Raw genomic sequence first — 27,550 nt, forward strand, 5'->3', positions numbered from 1 at the left:
GATAAACCTTTAAGAGAGGTGAAAAGGTGATTTATTACTTTATTGTTGTTGTTGGGCCCAGCTTTGATCCCATCCATTAAAATAGAGAAAATGAAAAATAGCTGTGCACTATGAAGGGGGCTCCATAGTACATAGCTATTTCCCATTGTCTATACTTTATTAGGTGGGATCAAAGCTGGGCACAACAACAACAACAAGTACTAAAATCACCTTGTCACCACTCTAAAGGGTTGATCTAACAAACCCATAGGCTGGGCTGGGCTGATCACAGCACATACTTCTTTATTTGCTATGACATGATATAGTGCTGGTGAAAGTACCCTGAACAGGCTGCACTGTGCTGGGCTGATGATGTATACAATAAAGAACTATAGATGCTATGTGGAGAAACAAATGGTAAGTGGTGCCTTGGCTTTGAAAGGTGCTGTTTGTGCAAAAATTAAAAAAAACAGCAGCAGCACAGCAAGGATAGAGTTATACTAAGCAATGTACTTTTGAGGCTTCATAAAAGCTAAAGGAAATGAGCAAGAAGAAAAATAAACTGCTGCACTGTGGACATACAGTGGTAAGAAGATAAGTTGAAGCAGCCCATGGGCAGTGTGGATTGTCATAGCTCATAAGGTTGAAAAAGTTCAAGTTCAATCTATATCCCTAATGAGTCCCTACGGAGTTGATCAAGAGGAAGGCAAAAAAAAACCTCCATTCTAGAGGTAAAAAATCCTTCCCAACTCCAAATATGGCATCAGAATAAATCTCTGGATCAACGTTCTGTCCCTATAAATCTAGTATACATAAGCAGCTATGTTATTACTCTCCTAAAATGCATCCAGACCCCTTTTGAATTCTTTTACAGAGTTCCCCATGACCACCTCCTCTGGCAGAAAATTCCATAGTCTCACTGCTCTTACAGTAAAGAACCCCCTGTCTGTGCTGGTGTAGAAACCTTCTTTCCTCAAGACATAGAGGATGCCCCCTTGTTATAGATACAGTCCTGGGTATGAATAGATCATGGGAGAGATCTCTGTACTGCCCCTTGATATATTTATACATAGTTATTAGGTCTCCCCTAAGCCTTCTTTTTTCTCAACTAAATAACTCCAATTCTGATAATCTTTCTGGGTACTGTAGTCCTCCCATTCCCCGCATTACTCTGGTTGCCTGTCTTTGAACCCTTTCCAGCTCCACTATATATTTCTTGTACACTGGTGCCCAGTACTATACACAGTATTCCATGTGTAGTCTGACTAGTGATTTGTACAGCGGTAAAATTATTTCCTTGGGTACATCTATGCCCCTATTGATGCACCCCAAGAGGTTATTTGCCTTGGCAGCAGCTGCCTAACACTGGTCACTACAGCTAAATTTACTGTTAACTAAGACTCCCAAGTCCTTTTACATGTCAGTCGTTCCAAGTGTTCTCCCATGTAATACATAATCCCAGCCCAGATTTTTCATCCCCATGTGTATTACCTTACATTTATCAGTGTTGAACCCCATCTGCCACTTCCCAGCCCAAACCTCCAACCTATCCAGATCCATTTGTAACAGTGCCCTGTCCTCTATAGTGTTTACAGCTTTACAGAGTTTAGTATCATCTGCAAAGATTGCTACTTTACTATGCAAATCCTCTTCAAGGTCATTAAAGAATATATAAAATATGACAAGACGGACCCATGTGGTACCCCACTAGTAACAGTCACCCAATCAGAATCAAATGCTTTGGAAAAATCCAGATATACGACATCCAGCGATTCCCCCTGGTCCATTCTGGAGCTCACCTCCTCATAAAAGCTGATCACGTTAGTTTGACAGGACCGATCCCTCATAAAGCCATGCTGATATGGAGTCACACATTTATTTTTATCAAGATACTCCAAAATAGCAAAAAACCCTCAAACAATTTACATATAACATTGAAAGTAAGAGGAGAAACACTTTCCTCAAATCTGGTCTTTTGTATGCTCTGAAAAAATTGTGAGAGAGCGTATATAAAGAATTGTGTGTGTGTACACAGTTGGTACTGAAGTAGAAACAATATACTGTATTTATCAGTGTATAACACGCACTGGTATATAACACGCACCCCCATTTTAATAGAGAAATTTAAGTAAAAAAAATAATACATATGAGATAAATCTCAGACTAAATGCCATATCATCCCTCTAACTTTGATTTTGCCTGAACTTCAGTTTGGTCCCCCTTTCTAGTGCCACATCATTCCTCCCCTTTTATCAGCCCCTGTGCCACATTTACACCCATCCCCCTTACCCTCTCATCATTCCCCCTGCTCATCATGGCCCCCCTGCTCATCTTGGCCCCCCTGCTCATCATGGCCCCCCTGCTCATCATGGCCCCCCTGCTCATCATGGCCTTCCCCCCCCCCCCCCCCCGTTTTTGAGATATATATATATATTTTTTTTTTCCCCCCATCTTCCTTACCTAGCCGCACTCGGCAGGCCAGGTCCGGTGTCGGGTCTTGCGGGCTGCGGTCAGTGAAGCAGGATGAGTGACGCTGCACAATCAGGGACGTCACTCATTCAATGGTGCTGCCGCTGTGACTATTCTAATGGCTGCGGTTGCTGCGACCACACTGACCAGCGGCGGCTGCAACGAATGATGAGTGACGCCCCAGACGCTGTGGAGCCGGCAGAGGACGTCACTCATCCTGCTTCTCTGACCGCAGCCGGCAAGACCCGACACCGGACCTGGCCTGCCGAGCACGGCTAGGTAAGGAAGGTAAAAAAAAAAAAAAACACAATACAATAAAAAGCAGGAGGGGAAGGGGAGGAAAAAAACAAAAAACAAAGCGGGAGCCGCGCGCTGGTCACTGATTTAAAGTGGCCGTGGCCAGGCTGCTAATCCTTAACAAGCAGACGCTGCTGTGTCCACTTTTAATCAGTGACAAAAAGATTTATCGGCGTATAACACGCAGGCACACTTTTTGCCTAACTAACAGGCCTATAATTCCCGGGGTCACCTTTTGACCCCTTTTTAAATATTGGCACCACATTTGCTTAGCGCCAGTCCTGGGGAACAGTCCCTGTCACTATAGAGTTTCTAAATATTAAAAATAGGGGTCTGCCTATTACATTTACCTAATTCCTTTAGAACACGGGGGTGAATGCCATCTGGACCTGGTGATTAGTCTATTTTGATTTTTTGTAGGTGGTGCTGTACTTCTTCCTGGGTTAGACCATTGACCTGGGGAGTTTACCTAATCTCGCTGTATTTCACCTGGCATTTCATTTTCCTCGGTGAATACAGTGGAGAAGAATATGTTTTATTATGTTTGATTTTTGCTGATCCCTGTTAATTTCTTCCTCATAATTTTTTTAGCGGCCTACACTTTCATTTTTTACTTTTTTGCTATTTATATAGTTAAAGAACATTTTGGGGTTCGTTTTAGTCTCCTTGGCAATGAGTCTGTCTCTATTTTTGCGGCTTTTATCAGTTTTTATTTTTTTAAACATATTTTACATTTTTCTCTATAGCTTTTTAATGTTTCTTCACTGCCGTCCTGTTTTAGTAGTTTAAATGCTTTATTTTTGTCAGTTATTGCCCCCTTAACATTTTTATTCATACATATTGGTTTTCTTTTATTTCTGACCCTTTTATTCCCATAAGGTACCTCTTACAGTGAGAATTTAAAATATTCTTAAAAGTCTCCCATTTAGTGTCAGTATTCTTGTTTTTGAGGACATTATCCCATTTTATATTGTTATGGGCTTCTCTGAGTTGATCAAACTTTTCCTTCCTAAAGTTCATTGTTCTTGTAGCCCCTCAAGAGATTCTCTTATTGAAGAACATTTTATAATGTATTATATTATGATCACTATTTCCTAGGTGTCCTTCTACTTGCACATTAGTTACTCTATCAGATCTGTTGGTTAATATTAAATCCAGTAGAGAGCCCCCTCTGGTTGGCTCTGCACCATTTGGGATAGATAATTGTCTTTAGTTATAGTCAGAAACCTGTTTCGTTTATTAGATAGATTCACAGGTCTCAGTCTCCCAGTTTATATCAGGATAGTTAAAGTCCCCCTTTATTATCACCTCATTCTGATTTGCTGCCTTGATTATTTGCCTCAGTAATTGATCTTCTGGCTCTTCCATTATGTTTGGTGGATTATAGAAAACCCCTGACAGAATAGATTTATTTTTATCTCCATATATTTCTACCCATAATGACACCACATTATTGTTTCCCTCCCATTATCGTTTCCTTCAGACTGGACTTTACATAAAGACAAACTCCTCCCCCTTTCCGTTTTGTCCGATCCTTCCTGAATAGACTATAACCCTGTATGTTGACCGCCCAATCACAGCTATCGTCCAATCAAGTCTCTGTTATAACCACTATGTTATAATTCTCCTCAGACATTATCAACTCCAGTTCGTCAGTTTTATTGGACAGACTTCTGGCATTAGTCAACATGCAATTCAATGGTGTATGTTTTTTTTCCCTATGAAGCCTAGAGACTGGGGGGGGGGGGAGGGAACCTTCAACATAGAGGGGGAAGATAGTGTAGATAGAGAGGGAGGACTTATTAATGTACCTGGGGGTGAAGCGGAGGGAGGGGTTAGAATAGTTAATAGGGATTGCCCTATTAACTATTCTAACCCCTCCCTCCGTGCCATCCCCAGGTACATTAATAAGTCCCCCCTCTCTATCTACACTATATTCCCCCTCTATGTTGAAGGTTCCCTCCCCCCTAGTTTAAACACTCCTCCACCCTTCTAGCCATCTTCTCCCCAAGCACAGCTGCACCCTCCCCATTGGTGGTGTAGCCCGTCCCTACGGTAGAGCCAGTATCAGACAGCGAACTCGGGCCAGTTCTCCCCTCCTTCCTACACCAGCTTCTGAGCCACTTGTTTACCTCCCTGATCTCCTGGTCATAATAAGAGCCAAATACGAGCCAAAAAAGACCACCTGGACCATCTGGGATTTCCTTATATTTCCTTTTTATCTTAGTATAGAGATATGTGTTTATCATAGGCATGTTTAAATTAAGTTCATGTGGATTTACCAGCCACATCTTCTAGAAGTTTATTCCAAGCATCTTCTACATATATTTTTATGTTGCTGGTCTCTTGGTCCTGATCTTTCCACCTTTATCTCTCTGTCCCTGTCAAACATTTTCCCTGTATAGCTGCTGTCCTGGCCACCCAGCTGTGCAGGGAACTACAGCCAGTCTAATCATTGAATAGAGCCCTTTGATGGTTATAACCCTTGGCAAACAACATATTCTATACATCAAACTCACCAAATATCCAGTGTTGACTGTGTTGCATGAAGTTTTCTACCCAGAGGAGATTCAAGTTGGTCTCGCATCATTTGGCACAGACAGTATTTAGTATTTGTGTAGTGATTGTTGTACATAACTGCCTGTTTAGGGAACAGAAATTATTTACGCCATAGAACAATTAGTACACATAAAAAAAAAAATGTAAATGTGCAATGTAGTGTAATGTAATGTAGATTTAATAGATAAAGGGATGGCTGGCAGCAGATGCCACAAGATAGATGCTTATAGCTTACTGAAAACTGTATAAATATGAGAGTTCAATATATACCAGTATGCAGTAAGAGTTAATATTAAAGGGGTACACCAGAGCAAATTAAATTAACTTGTGGCAGAAAGTAATACAAATTTTTAAAGTACTTCTATATAAAATTGTAATCCTTCCAGTACTTATCAGCTGCGGTATGTTCAAAAGAAAGTTGTGTAGTTCTTTCCAGTCTGACCACAGTGCTCCTCTGTGCTACCAGAGCATAAGCAAGTCCCCAAAGCAAACCTCTTCTTCTCTGGACAGTTCCTGACCCAGACAGAGGTGTCAGAGAGTACTGTGGTCAGAGTGGAAAGAACTACACACCTTTCTCTGGAGCATACAGCAGCTAGTAAGTACTGGAAGTGATTTGAAATGTTTTTTTTCCCCCTCCAAAGTACCCCTTTAAGGTGACTCAGGCAGCAAGCATGTTATCCTTTCAACCTTTGTCTATTCTAGAGATTTGGAGTTCTTTGTCAGCACAGCAATCTGAGCCTATTCCATTATCTAGCATAGTTAGTAATAGAGAATTAAATCTACTTTAAAAGAAAAATTATACAGAAAAAAATTTGGGGACACCTTTTTAAAATTCTTGTGAGCGAGGCCCCATGTAGTTCATACAATGTAGATTTCTTAGACACTGATTTGAAAATTTGTGCGAGGGTTTAAAAAAGCAAAAAAAAAAAAAAAATGTCTTTTCACTTAGTGATCCGATTGCTTGTGTCCACAACTGTACCATGCAAAGTAAGAACCTGTGTCAATAACTTGAGGGTATGACCTCATATTTATGATGTGGGTAAGTACCAGATATTTCTGATGTTTTTTTTTCTCCATCTGCAGGGGGCCTTAAAGGGGTACTCCGCTACCCAGTGTTTGGAACAAACTGTTCCAAACGCTGGGGCTGGGAGCTTGTGACCTCATAGCCCCGCCCCCTCGTGACATCACGCCCCGCCCCCTCAATGCAAGTCTATTGGAGGGGGCGTGACTGCTGACATCATTAGGGGGTGGGGTTATGATGTCACAAGCTCCCGGCGCCGGCTCCAGTGTCGGAACAGTTTGTTCCAAACGCTGAGTAGTGGAGTACCCCTTTAAGAGTCTCTGGTAGAAGTAGAAGAAGTGTCTAGATTTCCTTTTTCCAGAGCATGTTAAACATCTGACCATATAACAATTTTATCAAATGTTTTTATTATCTACAGTCTTTAGCCAGAATCACACAACATCAAAAGAAAATCTATGGAAAACACTCACATGTCTAATATAATCTCGCATGACATCTTCTAGAGGCAGAGGACCCGCTCTTCTGAAAACTGAAGGATTCCACATGGCTGCTCGTGCAATCATTACAGAGGAAGCAGCTGTGACTGATCGAAATGCTTCTATGTCTTGAAACTCTCGTATAAGTTCTTGTGAGCCTCCACTGACAAGGAAATGGATGTCACATCTGAATGCAATTTTCTAACAAAGAATAACCTACATTTTACTAATACACAAATTTAACCATATTTAGCGATCAATCCAATGGATTTTTAGGGGAGAGTGTAGGAGGTTTCAAGTAATGGCATGGCCATGCTCATATCTGCAACACACCTCTGCTATCCAGGTTCTGTGCATGGAACTGCTGCAACACAACTGAACTGATATGTACCAGGAAAGGCATAGAGCAAGAGAATGTCTAGAAGCTATACTGTGCTTTACTAGTTTTTAGGCCTAGTTCTATGCAAGAGCCATAGCAGGCAGATTCTCATTGACTAATAATGCACCTCCAAATTTCTACACCTTGTTCATGAATATTGCTCCTGCCTATCCATCTAATTTGATTGTTGGCTTGGTATCTGCTATTTGTTAATAATTTTTTTTTTCTGCTCTAATCCTGCTAATAAGCAGACATCAGACAGAAATCAGACAGACTATGGGATCCCATGATGTCCGTTGTGCAATGGAGAATCCGGCTCAGTTTTTCTGTCCTGAGTCTTTGACGGAGCTTTTTGAACATAGCTTCAATGCAGAGGTGCTCTTAGTTACTTTTAGTTCACAAAGTGATCATGTATGGCTAAGGCTAAGTTTCCACTTTTTTTTTCAGGCAGTTTTTGAGCCAAACTCAGAAATGGATCCATAAGGGAGGAGAAGTGCAAGTCCTTCCTTTATATGTCCTATTCCTTTTGAATACACTTCTGGCTTTGGCTCAAAAACTGCAGTGGCAGATATCCAAACACTGCCAGGAAAAAGTGGAAACTTAGCCTAAGAGTTACATGAGAAGTAGACTAATACAGCATAATAAAACAAAAATAAACACCCTGACATTATTGTGGATAAGGAGAGAGAAAAAAAAAAGACAACACAAGGCGCCTAGTGCATTATCCCAGATGTTAGGTAAAATGAACAGGTGGTATTGTGCTCACCTGGAGCTGCGCATGTAACCCAAATCAATGGGTGCAGACGTTTCCTGGATTCCTGGAGAAGTTGCAAAAGTCGTGGGATGGTGGTTACGGGCTGGCGTCCATCCACAATGGAGCAGGTCAAGAACAGTAGCAAGAAGTCCCCTTTTAGGTGCAAAAAATTCTCTCCCGGGAGAATTTTTTGCGCCTAAAGGGGACTTCTTGCTACTGTTCTTGACCTGACATAATTGTAGCAGCGAACTAAGCGACTAAGCTACAAATACCACATTCTAGAAAGAATTTAATTGAAGCTAGTGCTCTCAGATATCAACCATTTACTACCCTATACTGATGTACAGGATCTTAAACATGAGATCATTGCTTGAAAACACGTCATAGCTGGTGCTCGGTCAATTACTTCCAGATATAGATGTATAGAGCCTATAGATCATCAGCTCTGACTTTGGACCAACTATCTCAGCTCTGTTATATTACAGGTATATGCAAAATACTTTGTGGATAAGTAATTGAGAATTAACAAGTGGAGGAATTCTACTCGGAAATTCCAATGCAGCACCTCAGAAGTCCAAATTCCAGACTCCGCCAAAAGAATTAACATGTTCATGCAATACTCACAAAAATAAAGGGAACACTAAGATAACACATCCTAGATCTGAATGAACGAACTATTTGTATGAAATACTTTAGTCTTTACATAGTTGAATGTGCTGACCAAATCACACAAAAATGATCAATGGAAATCAAATGTATCAACCCATGGAGGTCTGGATATGGAGTCACACTCAGAATCAAAGTGGAAAACCCCACTACAGGCTGATCCAACTTTGATGTAATGTCCTTAATACAAGTCAAAATGAGGCTCAGTAGTGTGTGTGGCCTCCATGTGCCCGTATGACCTCCCTACAATGCCTGGGCATGCTCCTGATGAGGTGGCGGATGGTCTCCTGAGGGATGTCCTCCCAGGCCTGGACTTAAGCATCCGCCAACTCCTGGACAGTCTGTGGTGCAACGTGGCGTTGGTGGATGGAGCGAGACATGATGTCCCAGATGTTCTCAATCGGATTCAGGTCTGGGGAATGGGTGGGCCAGTCCATAGCATCAATGCCTTCCTTTTGCAGGAACTGCTGACACACTCCAGCCACGAGGTCTAGCATTGTCTTTGCATTAGGAGGAACCCAGGGTCAACCGCACCAGCATATGGTCTCACAAGGGGTCTGAGGATCTCATCTTGGTACCTAATGGCAGTTAGGCTACCTCTGGCAAGCACCTGGAGGGCTGTGCAACCCCCCAAAGAAATAACACCACACACCATTACTGACCCACCGCCAAACTGGTCATGCTGGATGTTGCAGGCAGCAGAACGTTCTCCACGGCGTCTCCAGACTCTGTCACGTCTGTCACATGTGCTCAGCGTGAACCTGCTTTCATCTGTGAAGAGCTCGGGGCGCCAGTGGCGAATTTGCCAATCTCGGTGTTCTCTGGCAAATGCCAGACATGCTGCACGGAGTTGGGCTGTAAGCAAAACCCCCACCTGTGGACGTTGGGCCCTCATACCACCCTCATGGAGTCTGTTTCTGACCGTTTGAGTGGACACATGCACATTTTTGGCCTGCTGGAGGTCATTTTGCAGGGCTCTGGCAATACTCCTCCTTGCAAAAAGGCGGAGGTAGCGGTCCTGCTGTTAAGTTGTTGCCCTCCTACAGCGTCCTCCCCGTCTCCTGATGTACTGGCCTGTCTCCTGGTAGCACCTCCATGCTCTGGACACTACGATGACAGACACACAGCACACCGTTTTGCCACAGCTTGCACTGATGCGCCATCCTGGATGAGCTGCACTACCTGAGCCACTTGTGTGGGTTGTAGACTCCGTCTCATGCTACCACTAGAGTGAAAGCCCCGCTAGCATTCAAAAGTGACCAAAACATCAGCTAAGAAGCATAGGAACTGAGAAGTGGTCTGCGGTCACCACCTGCAGAACCACTCCTTTATTGAGGGTGTCTTGCTAATTGCCTAAAATTTCCACCTGTTGTCTGTTCCATTTGCACAACGGCATGTGAAATTGATTGTCAATCAGTGTTGCTTCCTGAGTGGACAATGTGATTTCACAGAAGTGTTATTGACTTGGAGTTACATTGTGTTGTTTAACCCCTTAAGGAGTCACACGGGGGCGGAGGCGTGCCGTCACACGCCATCGGCCCTGTAGTGGCCCGTAATCAGACCCGGAGCGAACACGCTCCGGGGACGGATTACAAACTCTTCACAATGCAGTCCCCACTTCCTCCTCTTAAAGAGAAGCTCCGGTGGAAAAAAGTGGAAAATAAATGTTTTTAAATCAACTGGTGCCAGAAAGTTAAACAGATTTATAAATGACTACAGGAAAAATTGTGTAGTTCTTTTCAGTCTGAACACAGTGCTCTCTGCTGCCACCTCTGTCCATGTCAGGAACTGTTCAGAGTACAAGCAAATCCCCATAGTAAACCTTTCCTGCTCTGGACAGTTCCTGACAAGGACAGAGGTGTCAGCAGAGAACACTGTGGTCAGACTGGAAAGAACTTCACAAATGTCTCTGTAGTATATATCTAGTATACAGCAGCTGATAAGTACTGTAAGGGTTAAGATTTTTCAATGGACGTAATTTACAAATCTGATTAAACTTTCTGGCAACAGTTGATTTAAAAACACTTTTTTTCTGCCGGAGTTCTCATTTAACCCTTGCATGGTCCCCTAATTCCTTTTTTTTTTATTTTATTTTTTAAATCCAATCAAATTAATAATCGGCCTTCCTCTTGTTTTTCTTTTTTTTTTCTCTTTCTCTGATCCAATGGATCTCCACGAATACAAATATGTTGTGATGCTATGCCCAGTGGGACTTGACGGCACCACGTAGATACAACAGACATTGCATATTTGTTACCATGTCCCTCTCCTTTTGAGTGTTACGTTTCATGTGTTGCGCAACGCTATTACTGCTTCTTGTTGATTTCCACTCCACTGCGTTGGAGACAATGTGGTTCAGCTCTGTATGTTTTTCCTATTTTGTTGTAATAAAATTACTTTTGAATGATAAAAAAAACGGCCAACTAATTGATCTTACAAATTATCGTTAGTTGCAGCCCTAAATATCACTATGTATTGTATCCACCAACTGTAAACTGACTTTACTGGCAAAAATTCTCAAGCAGGTGTTTTTAATAGATGTATGACGGCTTACAATTATGAAGGCTAAGTGATACTCGTGTGTTTCTGCATTGTTTTCATTAACTGAGCTTCCCATTGAAATGACTGGTATTATCCCTAGAAGAACTCTTACTAGGTACTATTGTTGGTTAATATAATCTTTTGCCCTGACTCTTCAGGGAGTACTGCATACGGTTATCAGTCATGTTAATAAAGATCCAAAGCCAGCAGTACTCTCTTAAACAGAGTGTTCCCAAAATCAACTAGTGCCAAAAAGTTATAGATTTGTAATCCTAGAAGGGAAATAACGTTGTTGCAAGCGTGAGGGAGTCCCCTGTTTATTTTAAAGGGGTACTCCGGTTAGCAAAAAAGTATTCATAACTTGTCCCTTCATGGCCAGTCAGACCAACTGTATTGTAATATACACTTATTACCTGAACTGGGCCATTTTCCTGTTGACATATGCTGAGACGCATATGCAAGTGAAGAAAAACTTGCCAACCTTGGTCCACTTTGTCTCTTCTCTCCCCCTCTCCCAACTTAGACAGAGATCATGTGACACTTTGTACAGGCATTGTCCAAATTAGTCACCCCCAGCTTATCAAGCAACATTTCCCTAGTGACATCATAACCGCAAGCCGTGCCCACTTTCTAATGGTCTCAGCAGTGAGGTATGCTGGGAATGGTGTGCAGGAGGATGGAGCAGAGAGAAAATGGGACAGTGAGCAAAGGAGGTGGAGAATCAGGGAGCAGTGAATGGTGCCAGAAACAAGCCAGGAGGGCTATGAAAGCACATTCCGTAATGCCCCCACATAGACATGAATGGAGGGGGTGTGGCATGATGTCACAACTACGGCCTTGGATAGGGGATAAGATGTCTAGGGGCGGAGTACCCCTTTAAGTATTTGTTAAAACAGGTCAGGAATGGAGATATGTTCTCTTTAAACAAATAAAAATAAACTTGTCAGAGGCACAGAACTAACTACATGATCATCTGTGATATAAAGCTTAACACAAGTGAATCGTATTATAAAGGGCTGATATACTGAAGAGAAGAGAGCGGGTAATCTTCCTGATATAAATGCAGAGGTCCAATAGGGCCTTGTGTACCCTGATTAATGTCATCTAATGGGGAAATTATTTTTTGACTGTTCAGGGATTCTGAAAAGTCACCACTTTTTTGATCTTTATTCTTCTAAAACTTTAGAATTCACTGAAAATATTCATATATTTCTTGACAAAATAAGTCTGCCATCCTGCACAGATCAACAAAGATCCTAATGTCAAGGAACTGAAGGATGTTTCGAGCGCATTTCAGAACAATACAGCTCCAAAGATGGAGAGCCACTGAAATGTATGAAGAACAGAGTACATGCAAAGAAGTCTCCTAATAGCCTAAAATAATAAACTCTCAAATATACTTACTCTTAAATGGGTTGTCCAGGATTAGAAATAACAGAGCAGGTTTCTTCCAATAGTTTGTGTGTGGTATTGCAGTTCAGTTCCATTAAAGGGAATTGGGTCAAATTGCAATACCACACACAACCTGAGCACAGGTGTGGCACTATTTTGGGGAGAAAACTATCTTTTCCTAATCCTTAATAACCCCCTTAATTATTCCATATTATATATCCCATTCCAAATGTCTAATTTCTCATTCTCTGCCCTTGTTATAAAGTCAGTGTGATAATTTGTCACCTACAATGATAACACAGGGGCTGCAGTGAAATATTAAAGCAACAACTGGATACCACAGTTGATTCTTCATGTTGAATTAAATTAGTACACAGATTTTTGAGGTTGCTTAAGTCTAAATACAACTGTATCCACTTCATTAAGGGTTTGCTACATCTAAATGTAAACAATGTTTTCATTCGCTGACAGCAATAAAATATCTTGGAAATGCTTAATAACAAATACAAAATATAAAAAAGTTGTATAACTGTAAATTTACACACTGATTAAACATTATTAACCTAAATCTGACTTACTTGGCAATAACCGGAATTGATACAGCCTCAGATATGGCCTTTATATAATCACAATGGACAGGATGCTGCGGCCTTTCCTCTTTTTTCCTTTAGCAAAACAGAAAAGAAAAAAACTTTCCATTATGAATATCAAACAATTATACTGTAAATTATTTTGGTATGTTACCAAAAAGTGTTGTGGTTGTAATTTGACTTCTTGCTATAATACACACTGTGGTACAGCCACAATTTTATCGCTATTTTAAAAAAAACCTGGTAAAAAAAAATTTGTGCAGTTTCACCATGATTTGCACTGTAAATTTGTCTGTCCAGCCGAAGCTGAGTTTTCGGTCCAGCCGAAGCAAGAAGGCAGAGGAACAGAAGAAAAGTTCGGGGCGCGGGAGGTCACCCACTAAGACTGGCGTCAAAGCACGGAAGAACAGACACACTCCAAAAAGGAGGATTGACATGCTGCAACCGGGACTGCTGCGGAACTTCGGGGAGCCATTGGCAACCCAAACGCAAAGCCCACAAAGAGAAAGGTCTTTAGACACCCTAGCAGAAAGACTGCTGAAGAGCAAGAGCAGATAACAGACCGAGAGTACCTGTACTGCAAATGGAAAGGGAGACATGAGACTGATCTAAAGTCAAAACAGAAGCCGCGCAAGGACCGTCAGGTTTTGATAAATCTCTCCCAATGTCCATGGGGTTTATTGTAATGTATATCTCTAAATGCTATTAAAAACAGCTCAGATGATATGGCTGCACCCATAATAATATACTTAAAATTAAAAAGAACATATTCAGGTGTCTGTCTCTAATCTGTAAACTGTTTACCTTCCATGAACTGCAATAGCTGCCACACCAGTTCTCTCAATTATCTTCACCAGATTGACAGTTTCTTCAAGCTAAAAGCCATAAGAACATAAATATAAATAATGGAGGTTAAGATGACGGACACGAAATTCTGAATATTATTAATGTTTTTTTGTCCTTTTCATTAACATAGTAACATAGTTCATAAGGATGAAAAAAAAGACCAGAGTCCATCAAGTTCAACCTAAATCCCTAATGAGTCCCTACTGAGTTGATCCAGAGGAAGGCAAAAGAAACCCTCATACTAAAGGTAAAAATTCCTTCTCGACTCCAAATATGGCATCAGAATAAATCTCTGGATCAACGTTCTGTCCCTATAAATCTAGTATCCATAAGCAGTAATGTTATTATTCTTTTACAGAGTTCCCCATGACCACCTCCTCTGGCAGAGAGTCTGTGCTGGTGTAGAAACCTTCTTTCCTCAAGACGTAGAGGATGCCCCCTTAGATCATGGGAGAGATCTCTGTACGGTCCCCTGATATATTTATACATAGTTATTAGGTTGTCCTTAAATAACCCTAATTCTGATAATCTTTCTGGGTACTGTAGTCCTCCCATTCCCCGTATTACTCTGGTTGCCCGTCTTTGAAACCTCTCCAGCTCCACTATATCTTTCTTGTACACTGGTGCCCAGTACTGTACACAGTATTTTATGTGGGGTCTGACTAGTGATTTGTACAGCGGTAGAATTATTTCCTTGTCGTGGGCATCTATGCGGGGTGCGGGGCATTATCGGCAAGGTAATTGCCGATACCGATAATGCCCAAAATCGTGATTATCGGCCGATAATATCGGCCATACCGATAATCGGTCGATCCCTAGAGCTTATCTCCTCTTAAAAGCTGATCCCTTATAAAGCCATGCTGATATGGAGTCATAAATTTATTTTTATCAAGATACTCCAAAATAGCATCTCCTAGAAAACCCTCAAAACTATTTAAACACAACAGAGGTTAAACTAACAGGTCTATAATTCACAGGGTCACCTTTTGACCCCTTTTTAAATATTGGCACCTCATTTGCCATGCGCCAGTCCTGGGGAACAGTCCCTGTCACTATAGAGTCCTTGCATATTAAAAATAGGGGTCTGTCTATTACATTACTTAAGTCCTTTAGAACACGGGGGTGAATGCCATCTGGGCCTGGTGATTTGTCCATTTAGATTTTTTTGTAGGCGGCACTGTACTTCTTCCTGGGTTAGACAGGTGACCTGTACTGGGGAGTTTACCTTATCACACTGTATTTCCCCTGGCATTTCATTTTCCTCGGTGAATGCAGTGGAGAAGAATTTGTTTAAATATATTTGCTTTTTCCTGATCCCCATCTATAATTTCTTCCTCATAATTTTTTAGGGCCTACACTTTCATTTTTTACCTTTTTGCTATTTATATAGTTAAATAACATTTTGAGGTTAGTTTTACTTTCTTTCTGTCTCTATTTTTGCAGCTTTTATTTTACTGATGTACATATACAGTGGTCCCTCAACATACGATGGTAATTCGTTCCAAAATGACCCATCGTTTGTCGAATCCATCGTATGTTGAGGGATCCGTGCAATGTAAAGTATAGGAAGTTACACTCCCCTGTCCCCGCCGCTCCGGACCGCGTCCTCACCGCTCCCGATGCTGTCCCAGGGGCTCCCGATGCTGTCCCGCTGCTTCGGTGTCTTCTTCGCGATCCTCCGGCTTCTTCCACATCTTCTGCAGGGTCCGGGCCTCGCTTTCTGGTGACGTTATTACGCTGCTGCACTGACACGGCGTGCGCACTGACGTAATAATGACGCCGGAAAGCGAGGCCCGGACCCTGGAGAAGATACAGAAGACGCCGGAGGAACGCGAAGTGGACCCGGAGCAGCGGGGATAGGTAAGTGAACCAGTCCGGGATGCTTATACTGCTATCCGACAGCAGCTTAAGCATTTTGCGCTGTCGGATAGCAGTTAATGCGATGGCCCCGACATATAAAAGCATCGTATGTCGATGCTGACATCAACATGCGATGGCCTCTGAGAGGCCATCGTATGTCGATTTTATCATATGTCGGGGCAATCGCATGTCGGGGGGTTACTGTACACTTTAAGGACAAAAAAAAAAAGTGTTGGAACTACCAAATATTACACCTACAGTAGCTTTTAGGACATTCCAACCTAAACCTATAGGCAATAATCCAGCTCTCAGCCATGGCAGTATAATTCACCTCTAAATTTTTGCTTACCTCCCACATTCTCCCCGAGCCTCTTTTATCACTGCCCCAGCCTCCAGTGCTAACATTTTTCTGGTTCTGGGGTCCAGGATGTCACAGTACAGCTCAGTGAATTGATGGCTCCAGCGGTGTCCAACTAAGCCAATGATTGGTTGAAGGGCAATGTGACCTATTGAGCCCAAATTATTAGCAAAAAATACTTGAGCTGTAGTTCATTTATAGGAACATATTCAGACACTTATGGTTTTGATGATTCATTTTTGTATTCTTTATTCTAGAATTCCAAAGGTTCTGTAATATTCACAGCTTTAAAGATGTATAAACAGTATAAAATCCACGCTAGCAGAGGTCTAATCACACTAGTCGGGAGCCATCAGGGTCTGACGCGACATTTCGGGGGAATGCCCCCTTATTCATGCGTACTAGAGCCTGGTTTTCCAGGGTAATAGGAGAGGTATCACACATGTAGGTAATTAAACCAACATCATAAGATGGTACGTTTACATTTTTATTTAATTTTAGTTAATATTTTTATACATGCGTGTTATCTCATCCAATACACTAGATTACATATTTTTAAAAAAGCTTTCAGACTACAGACTTCATTCAATCCTGATGGAGCGATTGTTTTCCAGGTGAATAATCCAAAATGCCTCTCGCTGTAAGAGACTCGTGGTTCATATTATCATTCAGATGCGAATGATAATATGAACCACAAGCGTCTCTTGCAGCGAGAGGCATATTGGATTACTCACCTGGAAACGATCTCTCCATCAGGCTTCAATGAAGTCTGTAGTCTGAAAGCTTTTTTATAAATATTTATGTGTAATCCAGTGTATTGGGTGAAATAACACGTATGAATAAAATGATTTACTAAAATTAAATAAAAATTAAAATGTACCATCTTATGATGTTGATTTAATTACCTACATGTGTGATACCTCTCCTATTACCCTGGAAAACCAGGCTCTAGTACGCATGAATAAGGGGGCGTTCCCCCGAAACATCGCGTCAGACCCTGATGGCTCCCGACTACTGTGATTAGACCTCTGCTAGCGTGGATTTTATACTCTTTATACATCTTTAAAGCTGTGAATATTACAGAACCTTTGGAATTCTGGAATAAAGAATACAAAAATGAATCATCAAAACCATGAGTGTCTATGTTCCTATAAATGAACTACAGCACAAGTATTTTACTAATAGTTGTCTATAGTGGAAGTGGTGAAGCTCCAAACCTGGGCTTTGGAATGAGGTCTACACAGAGACTTATATCTATTGAAACTAGTGAGCCCCAACCCCGGTCTTCTTTCTGGAGTTTGATCACACCAGAGGCCAGGGCAGGAATACTGGAAGCACTGGGGGAGCGCAGAAGGTAAGTAAAGGTTTATTTTTAAGTTGGCAGCCTGGCAAGTGCGTGGCCACGTGACGAAAGGATGTGAGCTTGTTGGCTCTTATCACTCCATGTAATCTCTCCCTCCTACTGTGTGATTTCTGGGGACCTTGCTGGAGATGATGTATTGGTGGCTCTGTGGAGCTTGGGGCGCTTTCTACTGTTGAGATGTGTGGATCGGGTCGTTGCATCGGCCTATTGGGCAGCTGTGGACGTATGGAGGCGGATATGGCCACCGGGGGTGAGAAAGGAGAGCCGTGCGGGAGGTGCAGTCATGTGATCAGTCACGTGAGCGGCCATGGTCGGAGTTGGAGGTCACGCGGGCATGCTCGCAGCACTGTAGTAGGAGCCAGAAGACGCGGGCGGCACGGAGCGGAGGAGGCATTCGGGTCTCCAGCGGGGGTCAAGAGACTCGAACTGAATACACACAGTGAAACCGGAGAGACAGAAATACAGACTTACACCCATTATGCTCATCTATATCTTTTAAGTAGATTATGGGAAAATGAATGGGAAGATATAAATGGAGTTGTGGAGAAGAACCAAAGTACCTTTTTATGGACAATAGGGGTTTATGTGCAATGGGTCGGCTTTGTCCCACTAAGATATGCACCCCTAGTAATGTATTTTTTTTTAAATTGGCCCCTGTGCCTGTAAGATAGTATCGCCAGTAACGCTCTGGCAAAATTAATGCAGTGTTTTCTTACTACCAGATCTTAACTTGTGCCAGCATACTAGCATTGGTTGCTTTACCCCGCTTTTTAAGTACTGGGAATGAAATAACAGCACTGAAAAAGGAACTAATAGTAGGAGTAAATAAAACAAAAGAGAAAAAAAGAGAAAAAGATGCCTTAAATAAGGGAAACTTTGGCAGTTGGATACACCATGCAGTAATGGCAAAATAGGGATGAGGGGCAGGAAGCAAAGTGGAAGGAAAGATGTTTTCTGGTTTGTGCCCTTTTAATATGGTACTTATGTATGATTTTATAGGATGCTACTCTAATCCAAACTGCAAGTGGTGCAATAGAATGTGCAAGAAATTGATCTTCAGAACTGTAAGTTAACCTTGATGGGAAAATTTGGATTGCGGGAAAGGAATAATAGGAAGAACATGGGGCTCCGTGGACGGGTAAGATTGTTATGGCCTTTGTTTCCCCATAGGCATACACCCCCGGGACTACCCTGCGTAAAAGGGAATACCATTTAGCAAGTGTGATTAAATTCTTAGAAAAGATAATGGCCCCAAAGTTACAACCGAGGAGATCGGGCGGTAATCCCGCTGTAGAAGCTATAAATATATGAAAAATGTATACATTTTTAATATCTCCCAAAGACGCTATCAAAACAAGTACCCAAAAGGTACAGAGAGAATATGAACGGCTCCAGACATACTGCCCTACAGGAGGAAGGAGTTACATAGGAGTGAGAGAGTGGAGAGCTCAGTAATCAAATGCTGAGCTCGATTTTAAATGGAGTGGAAAAAAGTAATAAATCATTGGAAGAGCTAACTCTGCAACTGGGCAGTCTTCGTTCAGAGGTGGGGCTGATCCGGGAATATATGAAAAAGGTTAAAGAAAGAGTAGGGAAAATAGAAAAATTGATCCCACAATTAGATGGCAAAATTGGTGACATGGAGAAAGCACAGGAAAAAATATCTAAGGAGAATAAATATTTGAAAGGAAAATTGGAAGATGTAGAAGACAGATCAAGGCAGGCGAATGTAAGAAATATCGGCTTACCAGAGGGAGAGGAAGGGACAGACTCAATAGCATTTTGCACTACATCGATAACGGATAAGTTTGGAGAACAGACTTTTTCGCCCTGGTTTGCTATAGAGAGAGCGCACAGGGTCCCATTCACAAAACCAAGTCCAGAAGCCCCACCATGGACTTTACTGCTGAAATTTAGGTGTGCCAGAGATAGAGATATCCTCTTGAAAATAGCAAGGTAAAAAAGGTAGATCGAACTGGGGAGAGCAAATATCTATATATACCCAGACTTTTCAAGAGAGACGCAAAGAAAGAGGATGGAGTACAGAGACATTAAGAAAAGGCTGCATAACCAGAACATTTATTTCTTGCTTTTATTCCCGGCTCGGCTAAGAGTTGTGTTTAATGGGAAAGTATTAATTTTCCAATCCCCAGGAGAGATTGGAAAATGGATGGAAGTGCAAGGTCTATAAAGGATAAAATAAATAAGGAGAGGAATAAGGAAGGGAGAGAGGGAGCGATGGAGTTAGGTGGAAAGTGGAGAGGTCCGTTAGTAGAAGCGGACTATTGGGGGGGGGGGGGGGGGAAGTCGGCCTGGCACAAAGGTAGGAGGAGAGAAGATTTAAATTATGGGGGCCCAAGATAGACAAGGAGTTAAAGTATTAGTCTGGAATATTAAAGAAAGGAGGAAAAGAGTAGCGATTATGGATAGAGTTAAGAATTACCTCCCAGCAATCATATGTCTACTTAAAACCCATACGAGTCATAAAACTGCCTCGCGAATTGATATGATGTTGGCCAATGATAGTGAATGAGCTATGAACCCAAATGTATCATGCTATGATGACATGTAGTTTGGCATATGAGAACCAATGCTCCTCCCAAAATAAAAGCATGAACATTAATCCACATTGGTTGGAGGTAAGGGAGGTAACAAGTGGAATAGAAGAGGAAATTAAATGGTTCTGGGACATCAATAAAGACTCTACAGATTTATTTATGGTATGGGACGCTTTGAAAGCATATTTGAGGGGGATTCTGGTTAAAAATATCTCCTACTTCAAGAAATAGGTAACGAATAGTGAGAAGAGGTTGGTGAAACAGATTAAATGTATAGAAGAGGAGTATACAAAAAAAACAGAAAAGAGGGTTTTGGAAACATTAGAGCATGCTCAAAAAGAATAGAAGAATTTAATCTGAAAAAAGCACAACATAGGATGTTTTTCTGGGGGCAGAGGAAATTTACAGAAGGGGGGAAATCTAACAAGTGGCTGTCAGGCATCATTAAGAATCAAAGGGAGAACAGTGAAATTAATAATCTGAAGAACAGCGAGGGGAAGCTGATGAGAGAGTTAGAAAATATAACTCAAGTGGCGGTAGATTATTATCAAAAATTATATGAGGCAGAGAATAAAAAATCTGAAAGAAAAATAGATGAATTTCTGTTGAAACTTACTTTACCAAAACTGAAAAAGGAGGACAGGGGAAAGCTGAATAAAGGGATCACCCTGAGTGACATTCAAGAAGCCCTTAGTTCCTGCGCAGGGAATTCTGCTCCCGGATCAGACGGATTCCCATTTGAAATATATAGGAAGTTTCAAAAAGCATTGTTGTCCTGTTTGTTGGAGATATTTAACGAATCCTTGGAGAGGGGGGTGTTTATCTCCCTCAATGTCTGAAGCAGTGATAATCTTAATCCCAAAGAATGGGGGCAACAAGGAAAACGTTGAGAATTTCCACCCAATATCTTTACTAAACACAGATTATAAATTATTTGCAAAGATTTGGTCAGGTAGACTGAAAAAGGTGGTGAGAGGAATTATAGGGGAGGTGCAGAGAGGTTTTCTAATGGGGAGGAATATGTTTGGGAACATACATAGAGCTTTTCTCAATATTCAGACACTGGGAGGGGATCCACGCTCCATCCTGTCTTTGGATGCTAATAAGGTGTTTGACAGGGTGGAGTGGGGATTTCTTTTAATGGTGCGTTCCCACCTGGCGTATACGCAGCTTATTTCACGCTGCACAAAATGTACGGCAGCAGCAGTAAATAAGCTGCGTTTTCCTTGCTCACTATACACACAGGGCTTTCTGGTGGCAGCCCTATGTGTGTAGTGAGTTTTGGAGGCGGGGCCGTGTGCCGGCGTGGCTCTGCCTCCAAAACTCACTGCACACATGGGGCTGCCGCCGGAAAGCCTTATGTGTATGGTGAACAAGGAATATGCAGCGTATTTCCCTATGCTGCTGTAAATTTTGCTCAGCGTGAAATACGCTGCATATACGCCAGGTGGGAACGCACCCTTAGGGTGGTAGAAAAGTTTAATTTAGGGGCACTATTTTTGCAGGCAATTAAAAATATATATTTTGCACTCACGGCAAGAATTAATATCAATGGGAATTTTTTGAATAATATTCAACTTAAAAGAGGGTCAAGGCAAGGATGTCCTTTATCACCATTATTATTTGCATTATTTATAGAACCATTAGCGGTAATGACCAGGAACACAGAGTGTTTTTAAGGGTTTGGGGTTCAAGGTGACAAGGAAAAGCTACAGATGTATTCAGATGACGTGATTCTGTTTATTAGAAATCCAGTAGAGAAGGTTTCAATGGTGATTCAATTAGTGGAAGATTTTGAAGGCATTTTCAGGAATGAAAATCAACAGGCAGAAATCCGGATTGCTCCCATTGGACGAAGAGATTGAGTTGAATTGAATTATAGGAATGTGTCATCAGAAAATAACCTATTGTTTAAATAATAAATTAAAAAAAATATATATATAACCAAAAATGGAAGAGCACGCCATAGTGTAGCAACCCAAAAACTGGATAACCAAAATGATTCAGGGGACACTTACCCGATTAGTTGTGCAAAGACCGGCACAACACTGAATCACACGTGGACATCCACTGCAGCTAATCCCTCCGTCTCCAATGACGTTTTGCACAATGTTCGCTTCCTCCAACACCTTCCGGGATTTCAAGTAGATTCATAAACCTGACGAGGAGGCAGCTCCTGGTCTTGAAACGAGTTGTTCGTTATGCAATAAAGAGTGTTCAGTATTACGGAATCTTCAGCTTCGATCCTTTATCTTTGGTCCTTTTGTTCTACATGAAATCCCTGAAGGTGTTGGAGGGAGCGAACATTATATGCAAAAACAGGTATGCTGCAGCACTCCAATGTTTCAGCTGTTCATGCAGCCTTTTTCAAGCACATCATTTGCTCAATACAATTATTATGCTATAAGGAGCCAGATATGCTATAAGCAATCCACACTACAAATCCACGGAATCATGACACATCTAAACATGGCCTGAGAGATGGGTCAGATTATCTTCAGGGACATTTATAGTGCAAAGACTAAGGGGAAGATTTATCAAAACCTGTCCAGAGGAAAAGTTGCCTAGTTGCCCATAGCAACCAATCAGATTGCTTCTTTAATTTTTCAAAGGCCTTTTCAAAAATAAAAAGTGATCTGATTGGTTGCTATGGGCAACTCAGCAACTTTTCCTCTGGACAGGTTTTGATAAATCTCTCCCTAAGGGCAGAGAACATTCTACTGAAGACTCTTATTGAAATATTAATGTGAAAAAAATGTGTATGCTAAGAACACCAAATATACAGCAAAGTTCTTACAGTAGGAAGGATGCGTATTTTACACGTCACTGGCTTGGTAATTCCATCCACTAAGGTTTTTAATATCTGTGGGGAAAAAAGAGCTCAATTTAGATGTATAACAGTTTTTACAGCCTTTTTCAAGCCCAAGGACCCAAGCTTAAGGCACAGAAAAGCACAGGAGTGAGCTAAAACCTTACTGCTTGTTATGTTGGGTTCACACCATGTTTTTGCAATACAGTTCCTGTATCAGGTTTTAGTTAAAAAACAGATTCCTCCAAACCTGACTAAACTGTCTCAAAACATGTATGGCAAAAAAAAACGGATGTAACCGTATGGGAGAAAGTAAATCGTATGCGTTTTTAAACCGTATACTGTTTTTAAAAATGCATACGATTCCGTTCTTATAAAGAAAAAAAAAACATAAGTTTTTGAAAATTTTGTCCATTTTTACTGGGAAGGGTGTTGGGTGGGGACTTAAGGATGCTAATGCGCATGTGCATAGTAAAAACCGTATAGGGTTTCCCGTATGGAAACGTATACATGTGTGTTCCCCATTGACGTCCATGTTAAAAAAACATATGCGGTTGCAGTACGGCTTTGGGTATGGGAAAAAAAACGGACAAAACTGTACAGGATGCAAAACGGACACAAACGGACGATCTTTTGGCATACGGTTTTCAATACGGTTCCGTACAGTTTTCAAATTGAAAACGTATACGGGAACTGTGTTGCAAAAATGTGGTGTGAACCCAGCCCTACACATATGTATATTTATATATCGTTACAGTATCTCAGGTAAGTACACTATTTTTGTAAATATTTTATTATATATTATTCATGTGACAACACTAAATAAATAATACTCTGCTAACATATAATGTAGTCAATGTACAGCCTGTATTACAGTTTAAACCTCAAACACAAAGGGTTATGAATATAAAATTATGATGAAAAATTACTGAATACACAGGGTATACAGCCCTAATATATATATATATATATATAGAATTATATCAAATATAACCCAAAATAAGGACTGCTATTATGAACTCCCACTAACCATAGCAACAAAGAAGAAGAAAAATTGGAGTCATTTACTCAAGATACAAAAACCATAATTTTATTAATGCACTTATTTAAGACACATAGAGAAATTCCACAAAAGTGGGGGAAAGACACCAAGAAGTGTCACACTCACCACACAAGCTCAGACCATACTGTAACATATATAGATACTGCATATATCTAGTGCATACAACTCATGCTACATACAACTCAGATATAAACATTCTTTACATTGTAGTAATACATACTTAACAAAAGGGGAACAGCGGGTACCAGGGAGCGGCGTGACACCACCCCAACTCAGCGTTTCGGAATCAACCTTTGTATTACAGCGTTTAATGTTGTGTTCCCTCAAAATAACTCAAAACACAGCCATTAAATGTTTAACCTCTTAAAAGGGTACTCCGCCCCTAGACATCTTACCCCCTATACAAAGGATAGGGGATAAGATGTGAGATCGCGGCGGTCCCGCTGCTGGGGACCCCCGGGATCCCCGCTGCGGCACCGCGCTATCATTACAGCACAGAGCGAGTTCGCTCTGTGCGTAATGACGGGCAATACGGGGGACAGAGCAGCGTGACGTCATGGCGCTGCCCCTCGTGACATCACGGCCCGTCCCCTTAATGCAAGTCTATGGGAGGGGGCGTGACGCCCGCCACGCCCCCTCCCATAGACTTGTATTGAAAGGGGCGGGCCGTGACATCACGAGGGGCGGAGCCGTGACGTAACGATGCTCCGGCCCCTGTACCGCCCATCATTACGTGCAGAGCGAACTCGCTCTGTGCTGTAATGAGAGCGCGGTGCCGCAGTGGGGATCCCGGGGGTCCCCAGCAGCGGGACCGCGGCGATCTGACATCTTATCCCCTATCCTTTGGATAGGGGATAAGATGTCTAGGGGCGGAATACCCCTTTAAGGACACAGACCATTTTGGCCTTAAGGAAACAATACATTTTATTTCTGCATTTTCATTTTTTCCTCCTCGCCTTCTAAAAATCATAACTTTTCCATTTCCATCCACAGACCTATATGAGGGCTTGTTTTTTGTGTGACCTATTGTCCTTTGTAATGACATCACTCATTTCACTATAAAATGTATGGCACAAACAAAAAAAAAATATGTGTATGGGGAAACTGAAAAGAAAAACTGCAATTTTGAAAATTTTCGAAGGTTTTGTTTCCACACTGTGCACTTTACGGTAAAAATGACATGTTACTTTATTCTGAGGGGCAATACAATTAAAATGATACCCATGATTACATACTTTTCTATTATTGTACCTCCTTAAAAAAATCTTATTTAACAAAATTACCATGTTTAACACCTAAAGGACTTCGTTTTTTCTTTCTCACCTTCTAAAAATCATAACACTTTCAGTTTTCTACCTACAGACCCATATGAGGGCTTGTTTTATGCACTAACAATTTTACTTTGTAATGACATCAGTCATTCCACCTAAAAATCTATGGCAACCCCCCCCCCTCAAAAAAAAACAAAAAAAAAAACACCATTTTGTAATTTTTAGCGGCTTCCATTTCTACACAGTGCACTTTTCTGTAAAATTTACACCTTTTTTTATTCTATAGGTCCATACGATTACAAGGATACCCAATTTATGTAGGTTATAATTTTATTATACTGCTTAAAAAAATTATAACTACTGGCACGAAAATTTGTATGTTTAAAAATGTCATCTTCTGACCCCTATAACTTTTTTATTTTTACACATATGGGGTGGTGTGAGTGCTAATTTTTTGCGGCGTGATCTGTAGTTTTTATCGATACCATTTTTGTTTTGATGGGTCTTTTTGATCGCTTTTTATACTTTTTTTTAGGGTATACAAAGTGACCAAAAATACACAATTTTGGACTTTGGAATTATTTTAAATGTACGCCAGTGACCATACGATTTCATTACCTTTATACCTTTATCTTTATAGTTCGGACATTTATGCATGCAGCGATACCGCAGTTTACATAATTCTTTTATTTTTTATTTATTTATAAAAAAAAATTAAATAGGGGGGTGATTCAAACTTTTAATAGGTGAAGGGGTTAAATTTTTTTATTTTTTAAACACTTTTATAGCCCCCATAGGGGACTATAACATGCAACTTTGCCATGGCATAGCATTAATCAGTGTTATCGACGGTCTGCTGCTCCAGCCTGGAGCTGCTGACCTCATCTTCACCGAGCGATACTACATGCAGATATAGGTGTTGTGCCCTGAGCATGACCACTTCTGGTAAGCCTACCTAATTATCCTAAGGGGCTCACCTGTCTGAACCATCCGCACTAGGAGCGCACCTCTCTTTTTGTCTTTTTCTCAGCCTGGATCTCAGGCATGGAGCAGTAGATCACCAATCGGACGGAGAGAAGGCAGGTAGGGACCTGATCCCCCCCCCCCCCCCTCCCCCCGTCCTCTCAGCTGTTCGGGATGTTGCGTTCTTACCGCGGCGGTCCCGAACAGCCCAACTGAGCTGCCAGGAACGGTTTAGTTTCACTTTAGATGCGACGATCAACTTTGATTGCCGCATCTAAATGATTAATGCCAGGCATCACCGCGATCGGTGATGTCCAGAACTAGACACGGGTCCTGTCGGCTAATAGCCCGCATCATAGCAGGATGTACAAGTACGCCCTGCGTCCAGAAGAGGTTACAATCACTCTATTTTGATGACCTATAACTTTCTCACGAGCCCTCATACAGCCCAGTATACAGGAAAAAAAATGAGCGTCGTGATATGTAGGTTTTTTTTTTTTCCATAATAAGATTTTTAATACACAATCAAGAAACAGTGAAATAAGGCAACAATTGCATTAGTCATCAGAAATCAAAAAGGGATGGCAAGCATTCGCTCAGCAGAAACAATCCATTCCATTGGCGTGAGCCGTATGTAACATTAACTGTATGAAGATGTAAACCACTGATGTCCAATTGAGGACAATAGGTCAACTCACATGTCTGGCAATGTGGGTTAACCATGAATGCTGGCATAAACATTAAGGATATGATGACTCTGCAAACTATATGTAACTAGTCGGGTAAGAAGAAAAGAAGGGGAATGGGGAGCAAAAAGGAGTAGAGGGGTAGTGATAGGAGTGAAGAGAAGAGGAACCTAGAGAAAAAGAAGTGAACCAACCTCTTAGCCTGAGACGACCAGGAGCCCCCCGAACATCCAGAGCACATGAGCCAGGTTATCCGTGGACCGGACTGTCAGAACGTCAGTGATGTCACGTGGGGGGCAATAGGGGGGAGCAGTCTCGGGTCAGGGGAAGCTAGGTGTCTAAATGGAGTGTCGCATAGTCAGTGGATGACACAAATGCTACCCAGGGGGACCATATCATGTGATATTTAGATAGTTGTCCGCGTGAGTCCGCCAACAGCTTCCATCCTATGTAGCCTAGCGGTTTCTTGCAGCCAAGCCGAAATAGACGGAGGATTCGGCGATTTCCAGATCCTCGGAATCACTGTCCTGGCCGCTAAGAGCAGGAATAGGATCAAGCGCGCCGTATATTTAGGGATCGACGAAGGCATAATAGAAAGTAGAAGTATTTCTGGGGAGCATTGGAGACAGTGATACGATTAATTACGTCCA

General features: G+C 41.6%; 1 protein-coding gene across 3 annotated transcripts in view; it reads right to left on the reverse strand.

Moving 5' to 3' along the window:
- Positions 1-27,550, reverse strand: part of DUS2 (dihydrouridine synthase 2) — a 90,457-nt gene that overhangs the window by 18,951 nt on the left and 43,956 nt on the right. For all 3 annotated transcript variants that reach the window (XM_056526438.1, XM_056526437.1, XM_056526439.1), the window contains exons 8-12: positions 22,906-22,971; positions 13,928-13,998; positions 13,112-13,198; positions 6,796-6,964; positions 5,265-5,386 (exon numbers count right to left, since the gene is read on the reverse strand). In XM_056526438.1, coding sequence (XP_056382413.1) covers positions 5,265-5,386; positions 6,796-6,964; positions 13,112-13,198; positions 13,928-13,998; positions 22,906-22,971 — 515 coding nt within the window. The remainder of the gene's footprint in view (positions 1-5,264; positions 5,387-6,795; positions 6,965-13,111; positions 13,199-13,927; positions 13,999-22,905; positions 22,972-27,550) is intronic.

The sequence above is a fragment of the Hyla sarda genome, chromosome 6 (assembly GCF_029499605.1).
Source record: "Hyla sarda isolate aHylSar1 chromosome 6, aHylSar1.hap1, whole genome shotgun sequence".
Lineage (NCBI taxonomy): Eukaryota > Metazoa > Chordata > Amphibia > Anura > Hylidae > Hyla > Hyla sarda.